The sequence below is a fragment of the Schistocerca piceifrons genome, chromosome 4 (genome assembly GCF_021461385.2).
Source record: "Schistocerca piceifrons isolate TAMUIC-IGC-003096 chromosome 4, iqSchPice1.1, whole genome shotgun sequence".
In the NCBI taxonomy this organism is placed as follows: Eukaryota; Metazoa; Arthropoda; class Insecta; order Orthoptera; family Acrididae; genus Schistocerca; species Schistocerca piceifrons.
Window position 1 is genome coordinate 407,965,066 of NC_060141.1, and position 19,821 is coordinate 407,984,886.

The 19,821-nt window shown below is 39.5% G+C and overlaps 1 protein-coding gene across 3 annotated transcripts in view; it reads left to right on the plus strand.

Moving 5' to 3' along the window:
- Positions 1–19,821, plus strand: part of LOC124796436 (ubiquitin carboxyl-terminal hydrolase 47) — a 145,353-nt gene that overhangs the window by 44,995 nt on the left and 80,537 nt on the right. For all 3 annotated transcript variants that reach the window (XM_047260628.1, XM_047260630.1, XM_047260629.1), the window contains one exon: positions 2,701–2,896. In XM_047260628.1, the coding sequence (XP_047116584.1) occupies positions 2,701–2,896 (196 nt within the window). The remainder of the gene's footprint in view (positions 1–2,700; positions 2,897–19,821) is intronic.

Here is a 19,821-nt window from a genome sequence, read left to right on the forward strand (position 1 = left end):
TGTCAAAAAGTTATCGAAACAAGGACCTAAATTTGTCTCCTTACAATTTTATTGTTGTGCACGACTTAGTGTCAAGGCAAACATTCGTGTGTTGAGGTATGGCCAAGGTTTCAAAGTGAAAAGGACTCAGGACAGTTGGACCCTCCGTTCTTAATTTTTTCAGATAAATCCTGGTTCAGTCTACCAGGGTATGTCAACTCACAGAATGTGAACCATTAGGAATCAGAAAATCTCCACCAGTACTTTGAAGAGCCATTGCTAAATCTCAAGATTGGTATTTGGTGCGCAGTGTCTAGAGTCTGCATTGTAACAAGATTCTTTCATCAACCTGTTAAAGCTAACTGGCATGTCCAGAAACTGTGTAATCCATATGTAGATTGGCCCACAGAAGATGAAATTATGTAGCAGTCTTAGATCAGGGTGTTTCAAAAATGAGCGGTATATTTGAAACGGCAATAAAAACTAAACGAGCAGCGATAGAAATACACCATTTGTTGCAATATGCTTGGAACAACAGTACATTTTCAGGCGGACAAACTTTCGAAATTACGGTAGTTACAATTTTCAACAACAGATGGCGCTGCAAGTGATGTGAAAGATATAGAAGACAACGCAGTCTGTGGGTGCGCCATTCTGTACGTTGTATTTCTGCTGTAAGCGTGTGCTGTTCACAACGTGCAAGTGTGCTGTAGACAACATGGTTTATTCCTTAGAACAGAGGATTTTTCTGGTGTTGGAATTCCACCACCTAGAACACAGTGTTTTTGCAACAAGACGAAGATTTCAATGGAGGTGTAATGTAACCAAAGGACCGAAAAGCGATACAATAAAGGATCTGTCTGAAAAATTTCAACGGACTGGGAATGTGATGGATGAACGTGCTGGAAAGGTAGGGCGACCGCGTACGGCAACCACAGAGGGCAACGCGCAGCTAGTGCAGCAGGTGATCCAACAGCGGCCTCGGGTTTCCGTTCGCCATGTTGCAGCTGCGGTCCAAATGACGCCAACGTCCACGTATCGTCTCATGCGCCAGAGTTTACACCTCTATCCATACAAAATTCAAACGCGGCAACCCCTCAGTGCCGCTACCATTGCTGCACGAGTGACATTCGCTAACGATATAGTGCACAGGATTGATGACGGCGATATGCATGTGGGCAGCATTTGGTTTACTGACGAAGCTTATTTTTACCTGGACAGCTTCGTCAATAAACAGAAATGGCGCATATGGGGAATCGGAAAGCCCCATGTTGCAGTCCCATCGTCCCTGCATCCTCAAAAAGTACTGGTCTGGGCCGCCATTTCTTCCAAAGGAATCATTGGCCCATTTTTCAGATCCGAAACGATTACTGCATCACGCTATCTGGACATTCTTCATGGATTTGTGGCGGTACAAACTGCCTTAGATGACACTGCGAACACCTCGTGGTTTATGCAAGATGGTGCCCGGCCACATCGCACGGCCGACGTCTTTAATTTCCTGAATGAATATTTCGATGATCGTGTGATTGCTTTGGGCTATCCGAAACATACAGGAGGCGGCGTGGATTGGCCTCCCTATTCGCCAGACATGAACCCCTGTGACTTCTTTCTGTGGGGACACTTGAAAGACCAGGTGTACCGCCAGATTCCAGAAACAATTGAACAGCTGAAGCAGTACATCTCATCTGCATGTGAAGCCATTCCGCCAGACGCGTTGTCAAAGGTTTCGGGTAATTTCATTCAGAGACTACGCCATATTATTGCTACGCATGGTGGATATGTGGAAAATATCGTACTATAGAGTTTCCCAGACCGCAGCGCCATCTGTTGTTGAAAATTGTAACTACTGTAATTTCGAAAGTTTGTCTGCCTGAAAATGTACTGTTGTCCCAAGCATATTGCAACAAACGGTGTATTTCTATCGCTGCTTGTTTAGTTTTTATTGCCGTTTCAAATATACCGGTCATTTTTGAAACACCCTGTATAATGCCAAGGAAAAGTGTATATACCATGTTATACTTTAAAAACTAAACAATTTAGTAAGACAGAGCAACAGCATGCACTGCCTTGACAACCTTTTCACAAGTGTGTGAGGTGTTTGGTGAGGACAGGACAGAGAGTGCAGTCTCATGGCTATCTCGACTGTCTGATCTCTCCCCCTGTGATTTTTACCTTTGGGGGCAAAGTGAAGGGGCGGTTGTACTCAATCCTCACATGCTGGAAGAGCCACAGCAGAACTTGAATATGCTATTGCTGCTATCCCTCAGGCAGAGCTGCCATGCGTGTCTCACAGTATGACAAATCAAGCATGGTGCTGCTTCGAAGTCAGTGGTGGCAGTTTCCAGCATGTGTTGTCTGATGTTCATTAACAGGAGCCAGTCCTGTGTCAGTCTCAACAAACATGATGTCCAGACGAATTTTTTCCACTTGTCCTTCATATGTCATTTGTAAGTAATTTAACTGGTAAAACTTTTTTGTAGGAGTTGTCTTCTTTTTGCCGCATGTCACGACTGAAATGTGTGTGGATTTCACAGTGGTTCCTAATGAAAATGATGTTGAGGTTAAATGGTGGAGCTGTACTCTTAATTTATGTGTGTGGCAGTATGAACATTGCAAGAATATTTTCTTGAACTATGCTTTCCTTATTTATCCATAACTGCTAGAAGTATGTGTCGCTTATTGTATGTGGAAAATATCACGAAACATTTTTTTTTATAGAGTTACTTTCCCTGAAGTATTAAACCTCAACAGCTTTATAATATCGGATGAAATTAAAGAAGAAAATGAAGGAATAACAGATGACTTGGTAGTAAAATGTGATGATAGCAGTACAACAGACAGTGGCTCTGCTCTGGATGATGAAAGTTGCCAAGGGACAGAAGCAGGTCTAAGTTCCCATGACAATGAATTCCAGGTAAGATCTTAGTAAAATTTGGTTATCTATCTAATTTAGACTCTTATTGATGAAAGTATTTTACTTGGTTTCATGATACCATTAGATTGACTGAAATTGAAAGAAACTTTACTCAGAATTTCATGTGGAGAGATAAACAAGTTGCAAAGAATTAGTTGAAGTCATAGACTTGGAGCAGATGGCTTGGATTTGAAGTTAAAGCTGTTTCTAATATTATGTTAATTATTTGATCTTGGAGGAATTTCACAGAAGAAAATCTTACAGTAAATCACGAAAGCTATTAATTTACACACCAATAAATGATGGCCACCAGTTTCTTCTTGCCACAATTATTAGCATATCCACACCATTAGATTCCCTGGTTTGTAAATCTTGTAAATGTGTGTTGAGGAGACATGATTTTCATTGTTTCTTTCAAGTAATGTAATTTAAATTTACGAGAAGTGTAGTGATACATTTAACTGATTTGTTTATATATTCTGGACAAAGTTTTTATGTCTGGTTCAAATGTGCATAATTGTGAAATGTACTCACAAAGCAGCAGCAGAACACACATAAAAGACTGTTGTGATTGGCATGCTTTTGGAGCCAGTGGCTCCTTCAGGCAGAAGGAAGGAGGGCGAAGGAGAAGGACTGGAGAGGTCAAGGAAAAGGGGTAGATTTTGGGAAAGTCACCCAGAACTGCAGGTCAGGGGAGTCCCAGTAAGTCTCCCCTGATCCGGGGTTCTTTGTGACTTTCCCAGAATCTACCCCTTTTCCTAGACCTCTGCAGCCCTTTTCCTTCACTCTTCTTCCTTCCCGTTCAACCCTTCTGCCTGAAGAAGGGGCCACTAGCTCCAAAAGCTTGCCAATAACAACAGTATTTTGTTTGTGCATTCTGCCACTGCTTGTTGAGTAGAGTTTTTATCTATCCAATTAAATAATTTTACCAATAATTGATTGCTTTCTTTGTCACAATTGTGAAATGTGATTTATTCATCTCCTAGCATACAATAACCAGATAATTTGATTCAATGTGTAGGAGACATGTCAAGATTTTCAATAAGAAACATTATTTAAAGAAAAATATAAAAGTTTATTTTACATGCATATCTGCAATACTGCTACACAAATACATATTCAGTTTCCAATTTACTAAGATAAAATATATAATAACTTTTGTTCAAACTATGAAAGTATTCTCAATGAATTCAATAAAATAACACTTTTCCACCAGAAGAGAAGAGTAATCTTGTCAGTGAACCAAGTTCCATTTTAAATGTATTACAGCTCTTTATTTTATTGTAAATTTCAAAACCCATATAATCTGGTGTTTGGACATAGTGTCAGGAGTTTAAAATTCTTTCTGTAGTTGTGGTCGAAATGGAATGAGTTTACTGTGTGCTGATTTTTAGGGTTCTGTGCCTCAGTCTGTAAAAATGAAACCTGTGTAGGATTACTTTGTCGTCCGTCCGCCTGCCTGCCTGACTGTTAAGAACTCTTAGTAATGGGTAGACATACCAAGTTCAGATTTGTGTCGCATATTTAGGTGTATGGTCCCCTTGGTGCTGTAAAATTTTTAAGCTTCTAAGTCAATGCCGTCAAAAGTTGCAGCCATTTATGTCACATATTTTGATACTTCCAAAATCCCTTATCAAAACCTATTGGGTATTTCCCATTGATCTAGAATTGTGAAATTCAACAGGAAGCAATGTTTAATGGTACAAATGAAGTAAAAAAAAATCTTTAACTTTTTGAATTGTAATCATATCACAAAATATATATTGTTTTGTCATTTGAACATACATTGCATTCGTCATCTATCAGAAGCGTAATAGGCAAGCATTACTGTGTGCAAACATAAAATGTAAGTTGTAGTCATGTTTTAATAAGTAAATAAAAATGTTCCATTAAATCTCTCTCTCTCTCTCTCTCTCTCTCTCTCTCTCTCTCTCCGTATATAAATAGAACTCCCCTGCTCACTTCTTTTTGTATTTCTGGGGTTTTCTGAAGAACTGCTGTAGAGATTTTGATACGCTCTTGGAATTACGGTCTTGGAAATCTCATGACCAACACACACACACACACACACACACACACACACACACACACAGACACACAATTTTTATGTCTGTATGGAACTCTCAGTGCACAATTCCTACTCGCACTTTGCCAATTTTTATAAAAGAACTAGGATAGCACCCACTGCTTCACTCATGTAGACTGTATTGTCTGCCCAGATACTTTTTGTTTTTTCTTTAATCAAATTTTTATGTTCAAAAATTGCAACACCTTCTAAACTTTTACGCTAAATAAGGTCATAGAAGCATGATCTTTGCTGAATACACTTCTGACCAAAAAGCAATTATAGTAGCTGGAGTTCAAGGTTTTTGTTAATCATGCATTTTGCATTGTTGTGGTAGTATTTGCATGGAAACTGCAGCCCCACAAATATTTCTTTATATTGAACCGAGAAGTGAAATACTGATTTAATAGATTTACCTATAAAATTTTTTTTAATATAATGAAATATTTTTTTAGAATTTCCATCCTCTAGTGCTTGAATTTGCAAAAAATGCTGGAGCACACAATTTTTTAAATTTCTGACAGAAAAATCAAATACAAATTTTCATAGGTCTAGCTTCGAAATTGCCTTAATAGCGACATATCTTCAAAAAGCCTTTCATCCCCTATATTGCCCCCTTAGGAGTGTAATGTCAAACAATCACTTCTTAAACAATGTTTACAGTACAAGATCCACACCCTCTTCAAATTTCAAGTTTCCATCCTTAGTGGTTTTAGCTGGGCGAGAGTGAGGTGAGTCAGTCAGTCAGTCAGTCAGTCAGTTAGGAAATTGTCTTTATGTGTATATAGAAGTAACACCACCTCATAAACGTAAAGGGAGGGAATAGCTAGTATTTTTGAATTTTTTAACAATGGTAAACAGGATACCAGTTGTTTTGACAACACACACATTCCTAATGATTTCATTTTGCAATACCAGTAGTCTCTTGACATTTATTGGATTTCCCCAGAAGAGTTTGGCATAACGAATAACTGACTCAAACTAGCAGTGATAGACTATCTTTCTGATGTTCAGGTTTGTGGTACCTGCCGAAATATTCGTTGCAAGTGCTAAGCTGTTTAGTTTATTTTCTAAGCTGCCAGTGTGTACATGTTTAGCTTCTGTGATAACTTGATCCTTGCAGTTTACCACATGTCACTCCGTTCTAATGATATACCTTCAAATTGCATTATCTTTGTTTTAGCTACATCTAGTTTCAGTCCAGTTTGATGAGACCAAGCTTCAGGTTTTCGTAGAGTAGTTTTTACACTTCTGGAATTATTTCAGGTACCTCATTTTGAATTAGAAATGATGTTCATTCGGTTTTATTTGCTGATGATACGTCAGTAGCAAGCAGATGTCGTTTTATGCAGAAAGGAACAAATAATGACCCCAATATTAAATATAGTGGGACCCATTGGGAAATTGTTGTGCAGTTTGAGGAGTAAGTTCTTGAATTAAAAGTTACACTTACTCTGTGTGTCCTGTCTGTCACTTAAGAGCTGACCCATTGTAAAGTAATGTCTCTGTTTCCATATGTCAATGATTTGTGGAAAATTAAGGAGTGGCTCAGTGAATCAAATACTTTTGTCAGATCATCAGATATTCCTGTGTGAATAAATTTGTTGTCACTTACAGTGCTTTTTCCCCCCATTGGAATCCAAACTGAGTTTTAAAAATTAGGTCATTTACACTAAGAATTTTTTGAATTTGTTTTGCTGAAGTCTTTTCAAACACTCTAGAAAAGACAGGAAGAAGGGAGATTGGGTGGTAGTTTTTCATATCTTCTGTTGATCCCTTTTTGAATACTGCTTTTATTTCAATGTGTTTGGAAAACATCCCTGCTCAAAAAATCGGGTCACAAATACTGACAGTGGTTATGAAATGAAATGTTATTAGACACACTCTTGATTATGGAAGATGGTGTGTCATCCCACCCAGATGGGATTTTTGTTTTTTAAAAACAAATTCATTTTCCACATGCCTTTGGGTGATTTTTTAACGATGTGTTCTGATTATTTTCCAAGCTCATGAAATTTGAAATTTGTCATGTCTTGATAGGCTACCAAATCTACATCCGATCTTACTACATTTAAAGAGAATTCATTGAAAGAACTTGACATCTTAACAGGATTTATTATAATGTAATTTTGAAATTTAATTTTGAAGATCTCTTGACTTTCGACTTCACTCCTAATTCTCATTCAACAACTGAACACATTATTTTAGTTTTATTTATCTGTTATAGGATAAATGTATTATTTGCCATTCTTTTTTAGCTACCACTACAAATTTCCTGGATACAGCTTCATAGAGTTTGACATACGTAAGAAAATCGGGATTTCTGTTTCACTGTAATTTACGTGTAGTTCACTCTTTCTGCCACTAGAAATTTTTATTCCTGGTGTAATTGATTTAATTTTACTGCTTATTTTCTTTTGGCAAGATCTAGGAGGAAAAGTCATTAAATATGTCTTAACACAATTTAAGGATTCGTCTAGTTTATGGTGCTTGAACTGCAGTGGTCTGCTGGTTAAGTTAAAATACTTAGTTTATCGCAGAATAAACCCATATTTCTTTTGCTGAAATTCCTGTTTATTATACTTCTGGAGACTTTAATTTATCTGCCTTTTGGAGCTCAAGACAGAGTTTAATGATCTGAAATACCTCATTCTGAGCAGTACTGGTACTTACTTGAATTTTCAAATTGGTAGTTTGTAATACCGTATTTACTCGAATCTAAGCCGCACCTGAAAAATGAGACTCGAAATAAAGGGGGAAAAAAAAAATTCACGAGTCTAAGCCGCAGCTGAAATTTGAGACTCGAAATTCAAGGGGAGAAAAAAGTTTTAGGCCGCACATCCTAATCGAAACAAAGTTGGTTCATTGTAATATGAGGCACAATTTAGTCAAATGAAAGACGATACAGCTACAGTAGTTTGGTTCGAGTCATAAGCTTAGCAGTTAAGCTTTACCAGGTAGCCATTGCTATGCGTCAGACGCTCCGTCCGTATTTATACAGGTACCATTCCTTTTGCACGTGCTTCGTCTGGTTTGAATCGATTGCTTATTTTGCTTTGATCTGATAAGTGCTGTTTTCTTTGTTATAGGTGTTTACGTCACTCTAAGCTGAAAGTGCATTACTGTACTGTGTCATGCATTGTTTGTCGCATTCTGATAGTGCGTGTTTACGGCCTGTCACCGCTCGCGGCATGGCTTGCTTTTGTGCGCGCTACTGCCGCTTACAATAATAATAATAATAATAATAATAATAAAAAACAAAAAAGGAGAGGAATCATCTCATTAGTGAAACAATGACAAGAGACTGCTATTTATTGTTACTTACACTGCTGCTTTCTTTGATAATTATGAACAAGAACCAAATAATAGACTGCGTATGATAGAACATGTTCTGAACGAGAGTTAGGGGAAAATTTTTCTCAGTTTGAAAATCTTTGCGGCCGCTTCTTTAGTACATCAAATTCTGCACAGAAATTAGTCATCTTAGATTTAAAAATCTAGTCAGTTGCCGTGCTTCATTTCTGACTGTATCACTATTAGGCATAAGAATAATACGAATATAAACATGACACTTTACGTATATTCTTCCGCGTTTGCTGTTGTCTCACTCTAGTTTCGTAGTTCATTAGGCAGACAGGATTTAAATGAGATAGCAGCAAACATGAAAGAATACATGGCAAAATGTTTATATTCGTATTATTCTTATGATGAAGAGAATACTGCATGTGATTCACATTTCATCAGGTTCCTATTGGCAACAGTCTTGCCAGTCGGATTTTTGTAGTACATTGAAATTCTGCTACATTCGAAGATGAACAATACAGAATTTGTATTTACTTCGTTGGATAATGTATGAAAATGAAGTGGTCGAAGCTCGGTGCGGAGAAAAAAAAGCTGGACTTCCACCTTTTTTTTTAATTTATTTACTGACGCAGAGGCTTTGGCGCCAGTATTTATCTCCGTGCGTACAAAGCATGCCTGTGTAGCGCTACATATATTCGACGGCAGAAGTTAGTTGTGGCGGCACCTACCAACATTTTTCAGAACTTCCGCTTGCTTTGCACTCGATTCTAAGCCACAGGCTGTTTTTTGGATTACAAAAAGCAGAAAAAAAGTGCGGCTTAGATTCAAGTAAATACGGTAATGTTACCAGTACAAGTCACTGGTCTTCTGTGTCCTCTAATATCCAAAGGAAAGTTTTAATTAAAAGCCAGATTTCTGATTAGGTTGTGAAATTTTGTTGATTCAATGGCTTCAGCTTAACACATGTATGTTGGAAGTCTGCTACAGTCACATCTTTTTTCTTACTGATCTTTTTCTAAAAGAAAATGGAATTTAGCTAAGTTACAGCGCATCCAGGAATTCTGTAAATTGCTAGAACCACTGTATTCAGACAGTCTAACTGTTTAGAGCAACTATCAAACACATTCTCTTCATGTAAACAACTAACATTTTCTCTTTCCATATAACCCACTGATGAGTCAGCAAGAATGCAGGAAGCTTCAGGAGATTTGTGTCTCTTTCAAAAACTGTTAGCTAGCTTAAAACAATTAATTCTTTTTAAAATGTGTTTAATTTTGTGTTAACCAGTGTTCATTTGGGTAGATTATTTTGATATTTACACATTCTGAAAGCAGAATTTTAAGTTGTTGTTGTTATTTCACGTGCATCCTCTCTTTCATAATCATACTTTTTATTTTCAGTTTGTACCTTTGCTTTGTCGCCCCCACCAGAATGTATAAGTTTCCCTTGCTTTGTAGGATTTTACACAACTCTATGAAAATTTTACTTAAGTTCTTAAAGCTATTAATGTATAGTCCATCTTTCCCCAGACATTAATGACGTAAAAACTTGTTTGGCCAATGAATACAGTCCCAGGCCTGTTGCTCTGTTCCCCAATGCCGCTATTTATTCTGCTGATGTAAGTATCACTTACCGATCTTGTGTGAATAATAGCACTGATCATCAACCTTGATATAGTGTACCCAGTTTTTGATGGCTAATCAGATTCCTTGTTTCACTCAAGAGTTTGTTCCCGCTTAGATTAAAACATGTTTTTAATTGGTGGTATTTGCAGTTTTGTTCACATTTTTGACTGGATTAATTTTTGCACTCAACATGTTTTTAAAATGTTTGTTTAGCTGATGGGACTGAATTTAGCTCCAACATTGATCTTGTAATTTGATACAGTAACACTTTATTATTATTATTATTTTTATTATTATAGGTAGAATCATGTTTTAAAAGGAAATTCTTTTTGTCAACTCCAGTATTGCACCTGAACATTGTCCTTTTGATTGTAGGTAGCCCATTTATGTTTATCATTTACTGTTCCATTGAAGGAGTTCTCTGTAATATTATTCATTGTATTACGTGCGAGCGAATTTTCGCCACTTTGCTCAGTAGTCGGTTGTTTTCCACATACGCAGGATTTTCTTTCAGTAACTAGTTTGACATTTACTTCTTTTAGTGTCAAATTTGTTGTCAGAGTTTCAGTGTCGCTTTGAAGTACTTTAATAATTTCTTCTTTTGAGTTCACTGTACTTAGAGTACAACCATTTCAATAAGCAAACAGTAGGGAGAATCGTCTTTTATCAGTTGTTGTAAATTTAATTTTGCACACTTTTCATGCAACCAGTAATTTCACTGGACACAAAATATACCTTTCACGACATATTTTGAACATTCTCTACACAATGAACTATTTAATTTAACCTATTTTGAGGTCTGAGATGCAGCATTGCAATCCTTTGTTGGGACCATCATCATAAATGAAACCATTACGTCATTGTAAATTATACAGTTTTTTGTTATTTAGTGACTTCCAGATGTATGATACTTGTAAGCTTGCTGTGTTGCTTTAATCAAAGTTTTATTTGTAGTCTTTCATTAGAAAAGCTGTCATTTGTTCAGAGTTGTATGTGTTCTACTCCGACAGGCGTTAGTGACACAGTTACAATGTTTTTTCATCATTGGGTGTTTGTACTTCAGTCACGCAGCACTGTTAACTGTGTTCTCCAGTTCAGATGCATTTACTTTGTTGAAAACATTTTGAGTGTCAGGAAGATAGTCTTGCACTTATTGTACTTTTACATTGCTTATTTAATTAAAACTTGTTCGGTCCCTACTACCTTCTCATTTTAAGTGTAATTCTATGATCTATATTAGTGGTGGTGGTTGTTGGTGTTGTTGTTCTTGTTGTCGTCATTGTCTTCAGTCCAAAGACAGGTTTGATGCAGCTCTCCATGCTACTCTATCCTGTGCAAGCCTCGTCGTCTCCAAGTGACTACTGCATTGTACATCCTTCTGACTCTGCTGATTGTATTCGTCTCTTGGTATCCCTCTAAGATTTTTACCCTCCCCCACTTCCCTCCAGTACTAAACTGGTGATCTCCTGATGCCTCAGAGCGCGTCCTACCGACCGATCCCTTCTTCTAGTCAGATTGTGCCACAAATTTCTCTTCTCCCCAGTTCCATTCAGTACCACCTCATTAGTTACATGATCTACCCATCTGATCTTAATCAGATGGGTAGAGCTCTATTTGACGTTAACAAATTTCTCTCCTTCAGAAACACTTTTCTTGCCATTGCCAGTCCACATTTTGTATCCTTTTTACTTTGACCATCATCAGTCATTTTGCTGCCCAAATACCGTAACTCATTTACTGCTCTAAGTGTCGCATTTCCTGATCTAATTCCTTCAGCATCACCTGATTTTACTTGACTACATTCCATTATTCTCATTTTGCTTTTGTTGTTGTTCATCTTTTATCCTCCTTTCAAGACACTGTCCATTCCGTTCAACTGCTCTTCCAAGTCCTTTGTGGTATCTGACACAATTACAGTGTTATCGGCAAACCCCAAAGTTTCTATTTCTTCTCCCTGAACCGTAATTCCTTCTCAAAATTTTTCTTTTGTTTCTTTTACTGCTTGCTCAATATACAGAGTGAATAACATCGGTGATAGGCTACAGCCCTGTCTCACTCCTTCACCAACCACTGCTTATCTTTCATGTCCCTCAACTCTTGTAAATGCCATCTGGTTTCTGTACATTTGTAAATATCTTTTTGCTGCCTGTATTTTACCCCTGCTGCTTTTAGAATTTGAAAGAGTATTTCAGTTGACATTACCAAAAGCTTTCTCTAAGTCTACAAATGCTGTAAAAGTAGGTTTGCCTTCTTTTACTTATCTTCTACAAGACGTCAAAGGTTCAGTATTGCCTCGTGCTTTCCTACATTTCTCCTGAATCTAAAATAATCTTCCCTAAGGTCAGTTTCTACCAGTTTTTCCATTGTTATGTAAAGGATTCGTTTTAGTATTTTGCAACTGTGACTTATTAAACTAAGAGTTTGGTAGTTTTCACATGTCTCAGCACCTGCTTTCTTTGAAATTGGAATTATTATAATCTTCTTGAAGTCTGAGGGTGTTTCACCTATCTCACACATCTTGCTCATCAGATGGAAGAGTTTTGTCATGGCTGGGTCTCCCAAGGCTATCTGTAGTAGTGACAGAATGTTTTCTACTCCCGGGTGCTTATTTTGACTTAAGTCCTTCAGTGCTCTGTCAAATTCTTCATGCAGTACCGTATTTCCCATCTCATTTTCATCTGCGTCCTCTTCCGTTTCCATAATATTGCCCTCAAGTACATCTCCCATTTATAGACCCTCCACATACTCCTTCCACCTTTCTGCTTTCCCTTCTTTGTTTAGGACTGGTTTCCATCTAAGCTCTTGATATTCTTGTAAGTGGTTCTCTTTTTTTCCAAATGTCTCCTTAATTTTACTGTAGGTGGCGTTTGCCTTACCCCTAGTGATACATTCTTTTACATCCTAACATCTGTTGTCTAGCCATTCCTGCTTTGCCATTTTGCACTTCATGTCAGTCTCATTTTTTAAACATTTATATTGCCTTTCTCCTGCTTCATTTAGCACATTTTTATATTTTCTCCTTTCATCAATTAAATTTAGTACCTCATGTGTTAGCCATAGATTTCTACTAGCCCTCATCTTTTTATCTACTTGATCCTCTGCTACCTTCACAATTTCATCTCTCAAAGCTATCCATTGATCTTCTACTGTTTCCATTTCCCTGTTCTTGTCAATTGTTCCCTATTGCTCCCTCTGAAACTCTCTACAGCCTCTGGTTCTTTCGGTTGATCCATGTCCCATCTTCTTAAATTCCTATCTTTTTGCAGCTTCTTCAGTTTTAGTCTACAGTTCATAACTAATAAATTGTGGTCAGAGTCCACATCTGCCCATAGAAATGTCATACAATTTAAAACATGGTTCCGAAATCTCTCTTAGTGTTACACAATCAGTCCGATATCTTCCAGTGTCTCCTGGTCTCTTCCATGTATACTGCTTTCTTTCATGCTTTTTAAGCCAAGTGTTAGCTATGATAGAATTTTACACAGAGTATAATTTAATCAGGCAACTGTCTCTTTCATTCCTTTGCCCCTGTCTGTATTCACCTACTTCGTTTCCTTCTCTTCTTTTTCCTACTATTGATTTCCAGTTCCCTGTGACTATTAACTTTTCTTCTCCTGTAACTACCTGAATAATTTCTTTCGTCTCATCATACATTTCTTCAATCCCTTCATCTGTGGAGCTAGTTGGCATGTAAACTTGTACTACTGTGGTGGGTCTGGGCTTTGTGTCTATCTTGGCTACAGTAATGCATTCACTATGCTGTCTAGAGTAGCTTATCCATGTTCCTATTATTTTTTTATTCATTATTAAACCTACTCCTGCATTCCCCTAGTTGATTTTGTGTTTATAACCCTGTATTTTCTTGACCGGGATGCCAGCAGCCTTGCCACAGTGGTAAAATCAGTTCCTGTCAGATCACCAAAGTTAAGCGTTGTCGGGCTGGGCTAGCAGATGGGTAACCATCCAATTTGCCGAGTGCTGTTTGCTAGTGGGGTGCACTCAGCCCTTGTGAGGCAAACTGAGGAGCTACTTGATTTAGGAGTAGTGGGTCCAGTCTCAGACACTGACATACGACCGGGAGAGTGGTGTGCTTGACCACATGCCCCTCCATACCCACATCTGGTGACGCCTGAGGACTGAGGATGACATGGCAGCTGGTCAGTACCGCTGGATCTGCCAGGGCCTGTGAACGGATTTAACGTTTTTACAGTTTACATTCTCCTGACTGGGATGCCTGTTCTTCCTGCCACCAAACTTCATCAATTCCAACTACATCTACATTTAACCTATCCATTTCCCTTTTTCACTTTTCTAACCTACATGCCTGAGTAAGGGATGTGATGTTCCGTGCTCCGATCCATAGAATGCAAGTTTTGTTTCTCCTGATAACAACGTCCTCCTGAGTAGTCTCCATCTGGAGATCAAATTGGGGACTATTTTACCTCCAGAATGTTTTACCCAAGAGGATGTCATCGTCATTTAACCGTACAGTAGAGCTGTGTTCCCTCAGAAAAAATTATGGCTTTAGTTTCCCATTGTTTCCAGCCGTTTGTAGTATCAGCACAGCAAGGCTGTTTTGGTTGATGTTACAAGGCCAGATTGGTCGATCATCCAGACTGTTGCCCCTGCGACTACTGAAAAGGTTGCTGTCCCTCGTCAGGAACCATAGGTCTGTCTGGCCTCTCAACAGATACCCTTACGGTACAGCTATCTGTATCACTGAGGCACGCAAGCCTCCCCACCAACTGCAAAGTCCACAATTCATGGGGGGAATTAATGCTTATCAGAATTGAAATATTCAGAATTCAAGCAGTTCTGTTTGAGTGTATCCTGCCATACTTTTGAAGAGCATATGATAGAATGTCGTATATAGATTATATTAACACATTCATCACTGGCCTCTTCACGCAGAGTCCTAGGCTGGATACTCTATAATTTATAGATGTAAAAGTTTATTTTAGAATACACTATTCAAATAGATAGTGTAATTATAACAAGAAACTTGTTAAAATCATGAGATTGTTAAAAGCATGAGAAAGAAAGTCTTGCATGCTTCCTCTTTTGAGTGGTACAATTATGTTTCTGTCCACATTCACAAAAAAGAGTACAGGAATGTTTAAAGATCGGGACATTTAACTGATAACATTTTATATAGTTCATATATAATTAACTTTTGTATGGTAGTTGTGGGAGGCACTGTAGGATACAAAGACCAATGGACGATGTGACACAAAAGCAGTCATGACAAATCTTGAGCAGAAAAAGAGAGAGAGAGAGAGAGAGAGAGAGAGAGAGAGAGAGAGAGAGAGAGAGAGAGAGAGAATGTGCGTGCGTGCGTGTTCGCTAACATTGCTAACAGTCACTGACTTTTGTGGTGCTGTAAAGCTGCATATATGCAAAATAATGTTCAAAAATCAGTAACTTTTGTCTAACTTTACTAAAGACCTTTCATTCTGTAAAACTTTTTTTTCCCTGCCAAATTGTCTTTGTTTTTTGCCAGAATGTTACCAGCAAACCGTTTCATTTAACTTCTGATGCATTGATTCATGTAGCCATCAAACAAATGAGTAAAATAGTCAAACTCCGCAGTAGAGTCTGAAAACTGTGAGGCTACAGAAACTTCTTCCTGCAACACTAGCAATTGTAGCTAATCATCTCATGGCAGCCCTTTGCTGCATGTCGGATTTAGCAATCCAGCCTTCAGACAGCCAGTAGATGATCACCAGTATGGGAGACGGGTGCCATTGGGAATGACACAGTGAGTGCATACATATGGCATGTGAGCACTGTGCTAAAAGTGTTACACGGAGAGAGAGACTATTGGTTGTCATAATGTACAAGGCCTTTCTAAAAAGTATCTGACCTTTGGACAGAAAAAAATATTTCGAATACTTGATGGGGTTGGGACCCTAATCCCCTTCAAAGTAGGCACCTTGTGCTTGCACACACTTAGCCCACTGATCCTTCCACTGCTGGAAACACCTCTGGAAGTCTGCTTTTGGAAAGGTGTTCAGCTCAATCATCGTGTTCCTCATTCTCTCTTCTCTACTCTCAAAACTGGATCCTTTAAGTGGTGTCTTCAATTTTGGAAACAACCAGAAGTCACAAAGAGCCATGTCTGGAGAGTAGGGAGGTTGGCGAACAGCTGTAATTCCATGTTTGGCCAAGAAATTTTGGATTAAGTGGAATGACTGTGAGGGGCCATTGTTGTGATGCAGTTGCCACTTTTTTGCCGTCCACATGTCTGGTGTTCTGCGCCGAACTGCGTCACAGAGTCACCGGAGAACATCTTGATAGTACACTCCTTTGTCACTGTTTGTCCTTCTGGATGCACAACTCCACGGACATCAAAGAAGACAGTCAGCATCACCTTGATTTTGCTTCGCACCTGCCGCACTTCATTCGGCCTTGGAGCCTTGGGTTGCTTCCATTGCGACAACTGTCATTTTGTTTCTGGATTGTACCTGTACACCCATGACTCATTTCCAGTTATCATGGTGTTCTGAAACCCAGGATCAGTGTAGGTGGTGTCCAGAAGGTCCTGTGCAGTGTCAAAACAGAGATCTTTTTGTTCTGGCGACACGCTGTCACAAATTTTGCAGCCACTCGGTGCATGTTCAAATCATCATGCAAAATTGCATGTGCAGAATCTTTACTCAGTCCTACCTCGTGGGCAATCTCCGGCACGGTCAAACAATGATCTGCCATCACCAAATTTTGCACCCTTTCAACAGCAGCTGCCCATCCACTCATTACTTGTGCCCACTAAAGTGACGATTCCCGTAAGAGTTCAGGCAACCTGTGCACATTTGCACAGACGAAGGTCAATGGCTGGGTAGCCTTTCAACTATATATGAAGGTAGTAACTGTTCCCAAAAGAACATATATCTATTAGGAACATTACGTATGTAGATTGTGGACAGTTGGGAATGTGGGTCTCATGGGAAGCGTGCAAGGGATAAGTCCCTGCAGTCACGCTATTCATCTGTGTCCTCGGTGGCTCAGATGGATAGTGTCTGCCATGTAAGCAGGAGATCCCGGGTTTGAGTCCTGGTCGTGGCACACATTTTCAGCTGTCCCCATCGAGGTATATCAACACCACCTGTCGGCAGCCGAGGGTTTCAATTAATTATCATAAAATGAATTAGTGTCCTGCACTGCAGTTTATGAAAAATGCACTTATGGTGCTGGTCAGTTAGATTAACTGTTAAATTCTCTGGTAGAATTAAAATCTTCATAGACCAAATGTCAGAAGAGTTTTGAATGTATGTTTTTCACACTGTTTCTTTTGCTAATGTGAAAGTCAGTTTCTGTGTTTTGTAGGAAAATTTTTGTTGATAACCATGCCATCATCATTCATAATATTTTATGGTACTGTTGAAGTCCAACTGTGCCCTTACCAACTTATTTGAAGGCTCTTTAGTCTCATTAAAATCCATCCATTAATCCACTTTCCTTCCAGTAATGGCTATGTTTTGCAGACAAGATCTACCACTACACAATATATTTTTCTTTTCTCAGTTCACTCATACACTCCTGGAAATGGAAAAAAGAACACATTGACACCGGTGTGTCAGACCCACCATACTTGCTCCGGACACTGCGAGAGGGCTGTACAAGCAATGATCACACGCACGGCACAGCGCACACACCAGGAACCGCGGTGTTGGCCGTCGAATGGCGCTAGCTGCGCAGCATTTGTGCACCGCCGCCGTCAGTGTCAGCCAGTTTGTCGTGGCATACGGAGCTCCATCGCAGTCTTTAACACTGGTAGCATGCCGCGACAGCGTGGACGTGAACCGTATGTGCAGTTGACGGACTTTGAGCGAGGGCGTATAGTGGGCATGCGGGAGGCCGGGTGGACGTACCGCCGAATTGCTCAACACGTGGGGCGTGAGGTCTCCACAGTACATCGATGTTGTCGCCAGTGGTCGGCGGAAGGTGCACGTGCCCGTCGACCTGGGACCGGACCGCAGCGACGCACGGATGCACGCCAAGACCGTAGGATCCTACGCAGTGCTGTAGGGGACCGCACCGCCACTTCCCAGCAAATTAGGGACACTGTTGCTCCTGGGGTATCGGCGAGGACCATTTGCAACCGTCTCCATGAAGCTGGGCTACGGTCCCGCACACCGTTAGGCCGTCTTCTGCTCACGCCCCAACATCGTGCAGCCCGCCTCCAGTGGTGTCGCGACAGGCGTGAATGGAGGGACGAATGGAGACGTGTCGTCTTCAGCGATGAGAGTCGCTTCTGCCTTGGTGCCAATGATGGTCGTATGCGTGTTTGGCGCCGTGCAGGTGAGCGCCACAATCAGGACTGCATACGACCGAGGCACACAGGGCCAACACCCGGCATCATGGTGTGGGGAGCGATCTCCTACACTGGCCGTACACCACTAGTGATTGTCGAGGGGACACTGAATAGTGCACGGTACATCCAAACCGTCATCGAACCCATCGTTCTACCATTCCTAGAAGGGCAAGGGAACTTGCTGTTCCAGCAGGACAATGCATGTCCGCATGTATCCCGTGCCACCCAACGTGCTCTAGAAGGTGTAAGTCAACTACCCTGGCCAGCAAGATCTCCGGATCTGTCCCCCATTGAGCATGTTTGGGACTGGATGAAGCGTCGTCTCACGCGGTCTGCACGTCCAGCACGAACGCTGGTCCAACTGAGGCGCCAGGTGGAAATGGCATGGCAAGCCGTTCCACAGGACTACATCCAGCATCTCTACGATCGTCTCCATGGGAGAATAGCAGCCTGCATTGCTGCGAAAGGTGGATATACACTATACTAGTGCCGACATTGTGCATGCTCTGTTGCCTGTGTCTACGTGCCTGTGGTTCTGTCAGTGTGATCATGTGATGTATCTGACCTCAGGAATGTGTCAATAAAGTTTCCCCTTCCTGGGACAATGAATTCACGGTGTTCTTATTTCAATTTCCAGGAGTGTATTTGTTTTTTTAACTATACAGTATGGATGGTCTACATTTCACAACATAAATCAGTAAACTACACATCCTACAAAATTAACATAGAAGTCTGAGTGAGTGAAGCAGACCTTCACTTTTTAATTACCAGCCATCTACAAAAAGTTACATGATTAATAATACCGAACAAAAGACATTTCAATTGACGTAGAAGTTTGCACGTTCAACGCTGGACCCTGACTGACTGCAGCTTTGTATGTGACACCTATTTATAGATGTGCATATTACAGATATTACAAAACAGTAAAAATACACAGCTGTTGCATTTTGGATATTAATATAAAATATAGAAAAAACTGAAAGGTACAATAGGCAATGAAGCAAAGTTGCTTAACTAAAGGCTTTATAATTAGAAAATGACAAAATCACAGGTACTGTTTGGTGATAAATTCTAATGTACACGGGATTCCCAAAGTTCGCCAAGAATTTTTGAGATAGTGAAATTTTCTAATTGGTTAAATTAATAAACTAATGTGTTATTTCCATAAAGGTATCCATTTTTGGAAACAGAAGAATTAGGGCTACGAAGTTATAAATTGGATTTAAGAAATAACTACATGTCATGATTGGAACATTCTGGAAAATAAAAATGTTGAATATAAATAACTTTTGAAATATTAAGATTAAGGAAGGAAAAAGTAAAATGCTCCCTTTGAAAGGGGAGAATGGGGACTTCTCAAATAAGCTGTGTCAATATAGAAACGAACAGTTTTTAGTGGAGTGGAATTTCAGTGAGCTCATAGTTTACAGCTGTATAAATTGTAAATATTTCTGTAAATAAAATGTTCGTTATGAACTGTTTATATCATTTTCATCAGGTGACTGTAAATTATATTGTGAATTAACAAAATTTAGTGAAATTCTGCATGAATAAGAATTTGGTAATTTCATGTACACCCTGTTCCTTTGTTCAGTGGCAAATAAAAACAGCTGACATCACA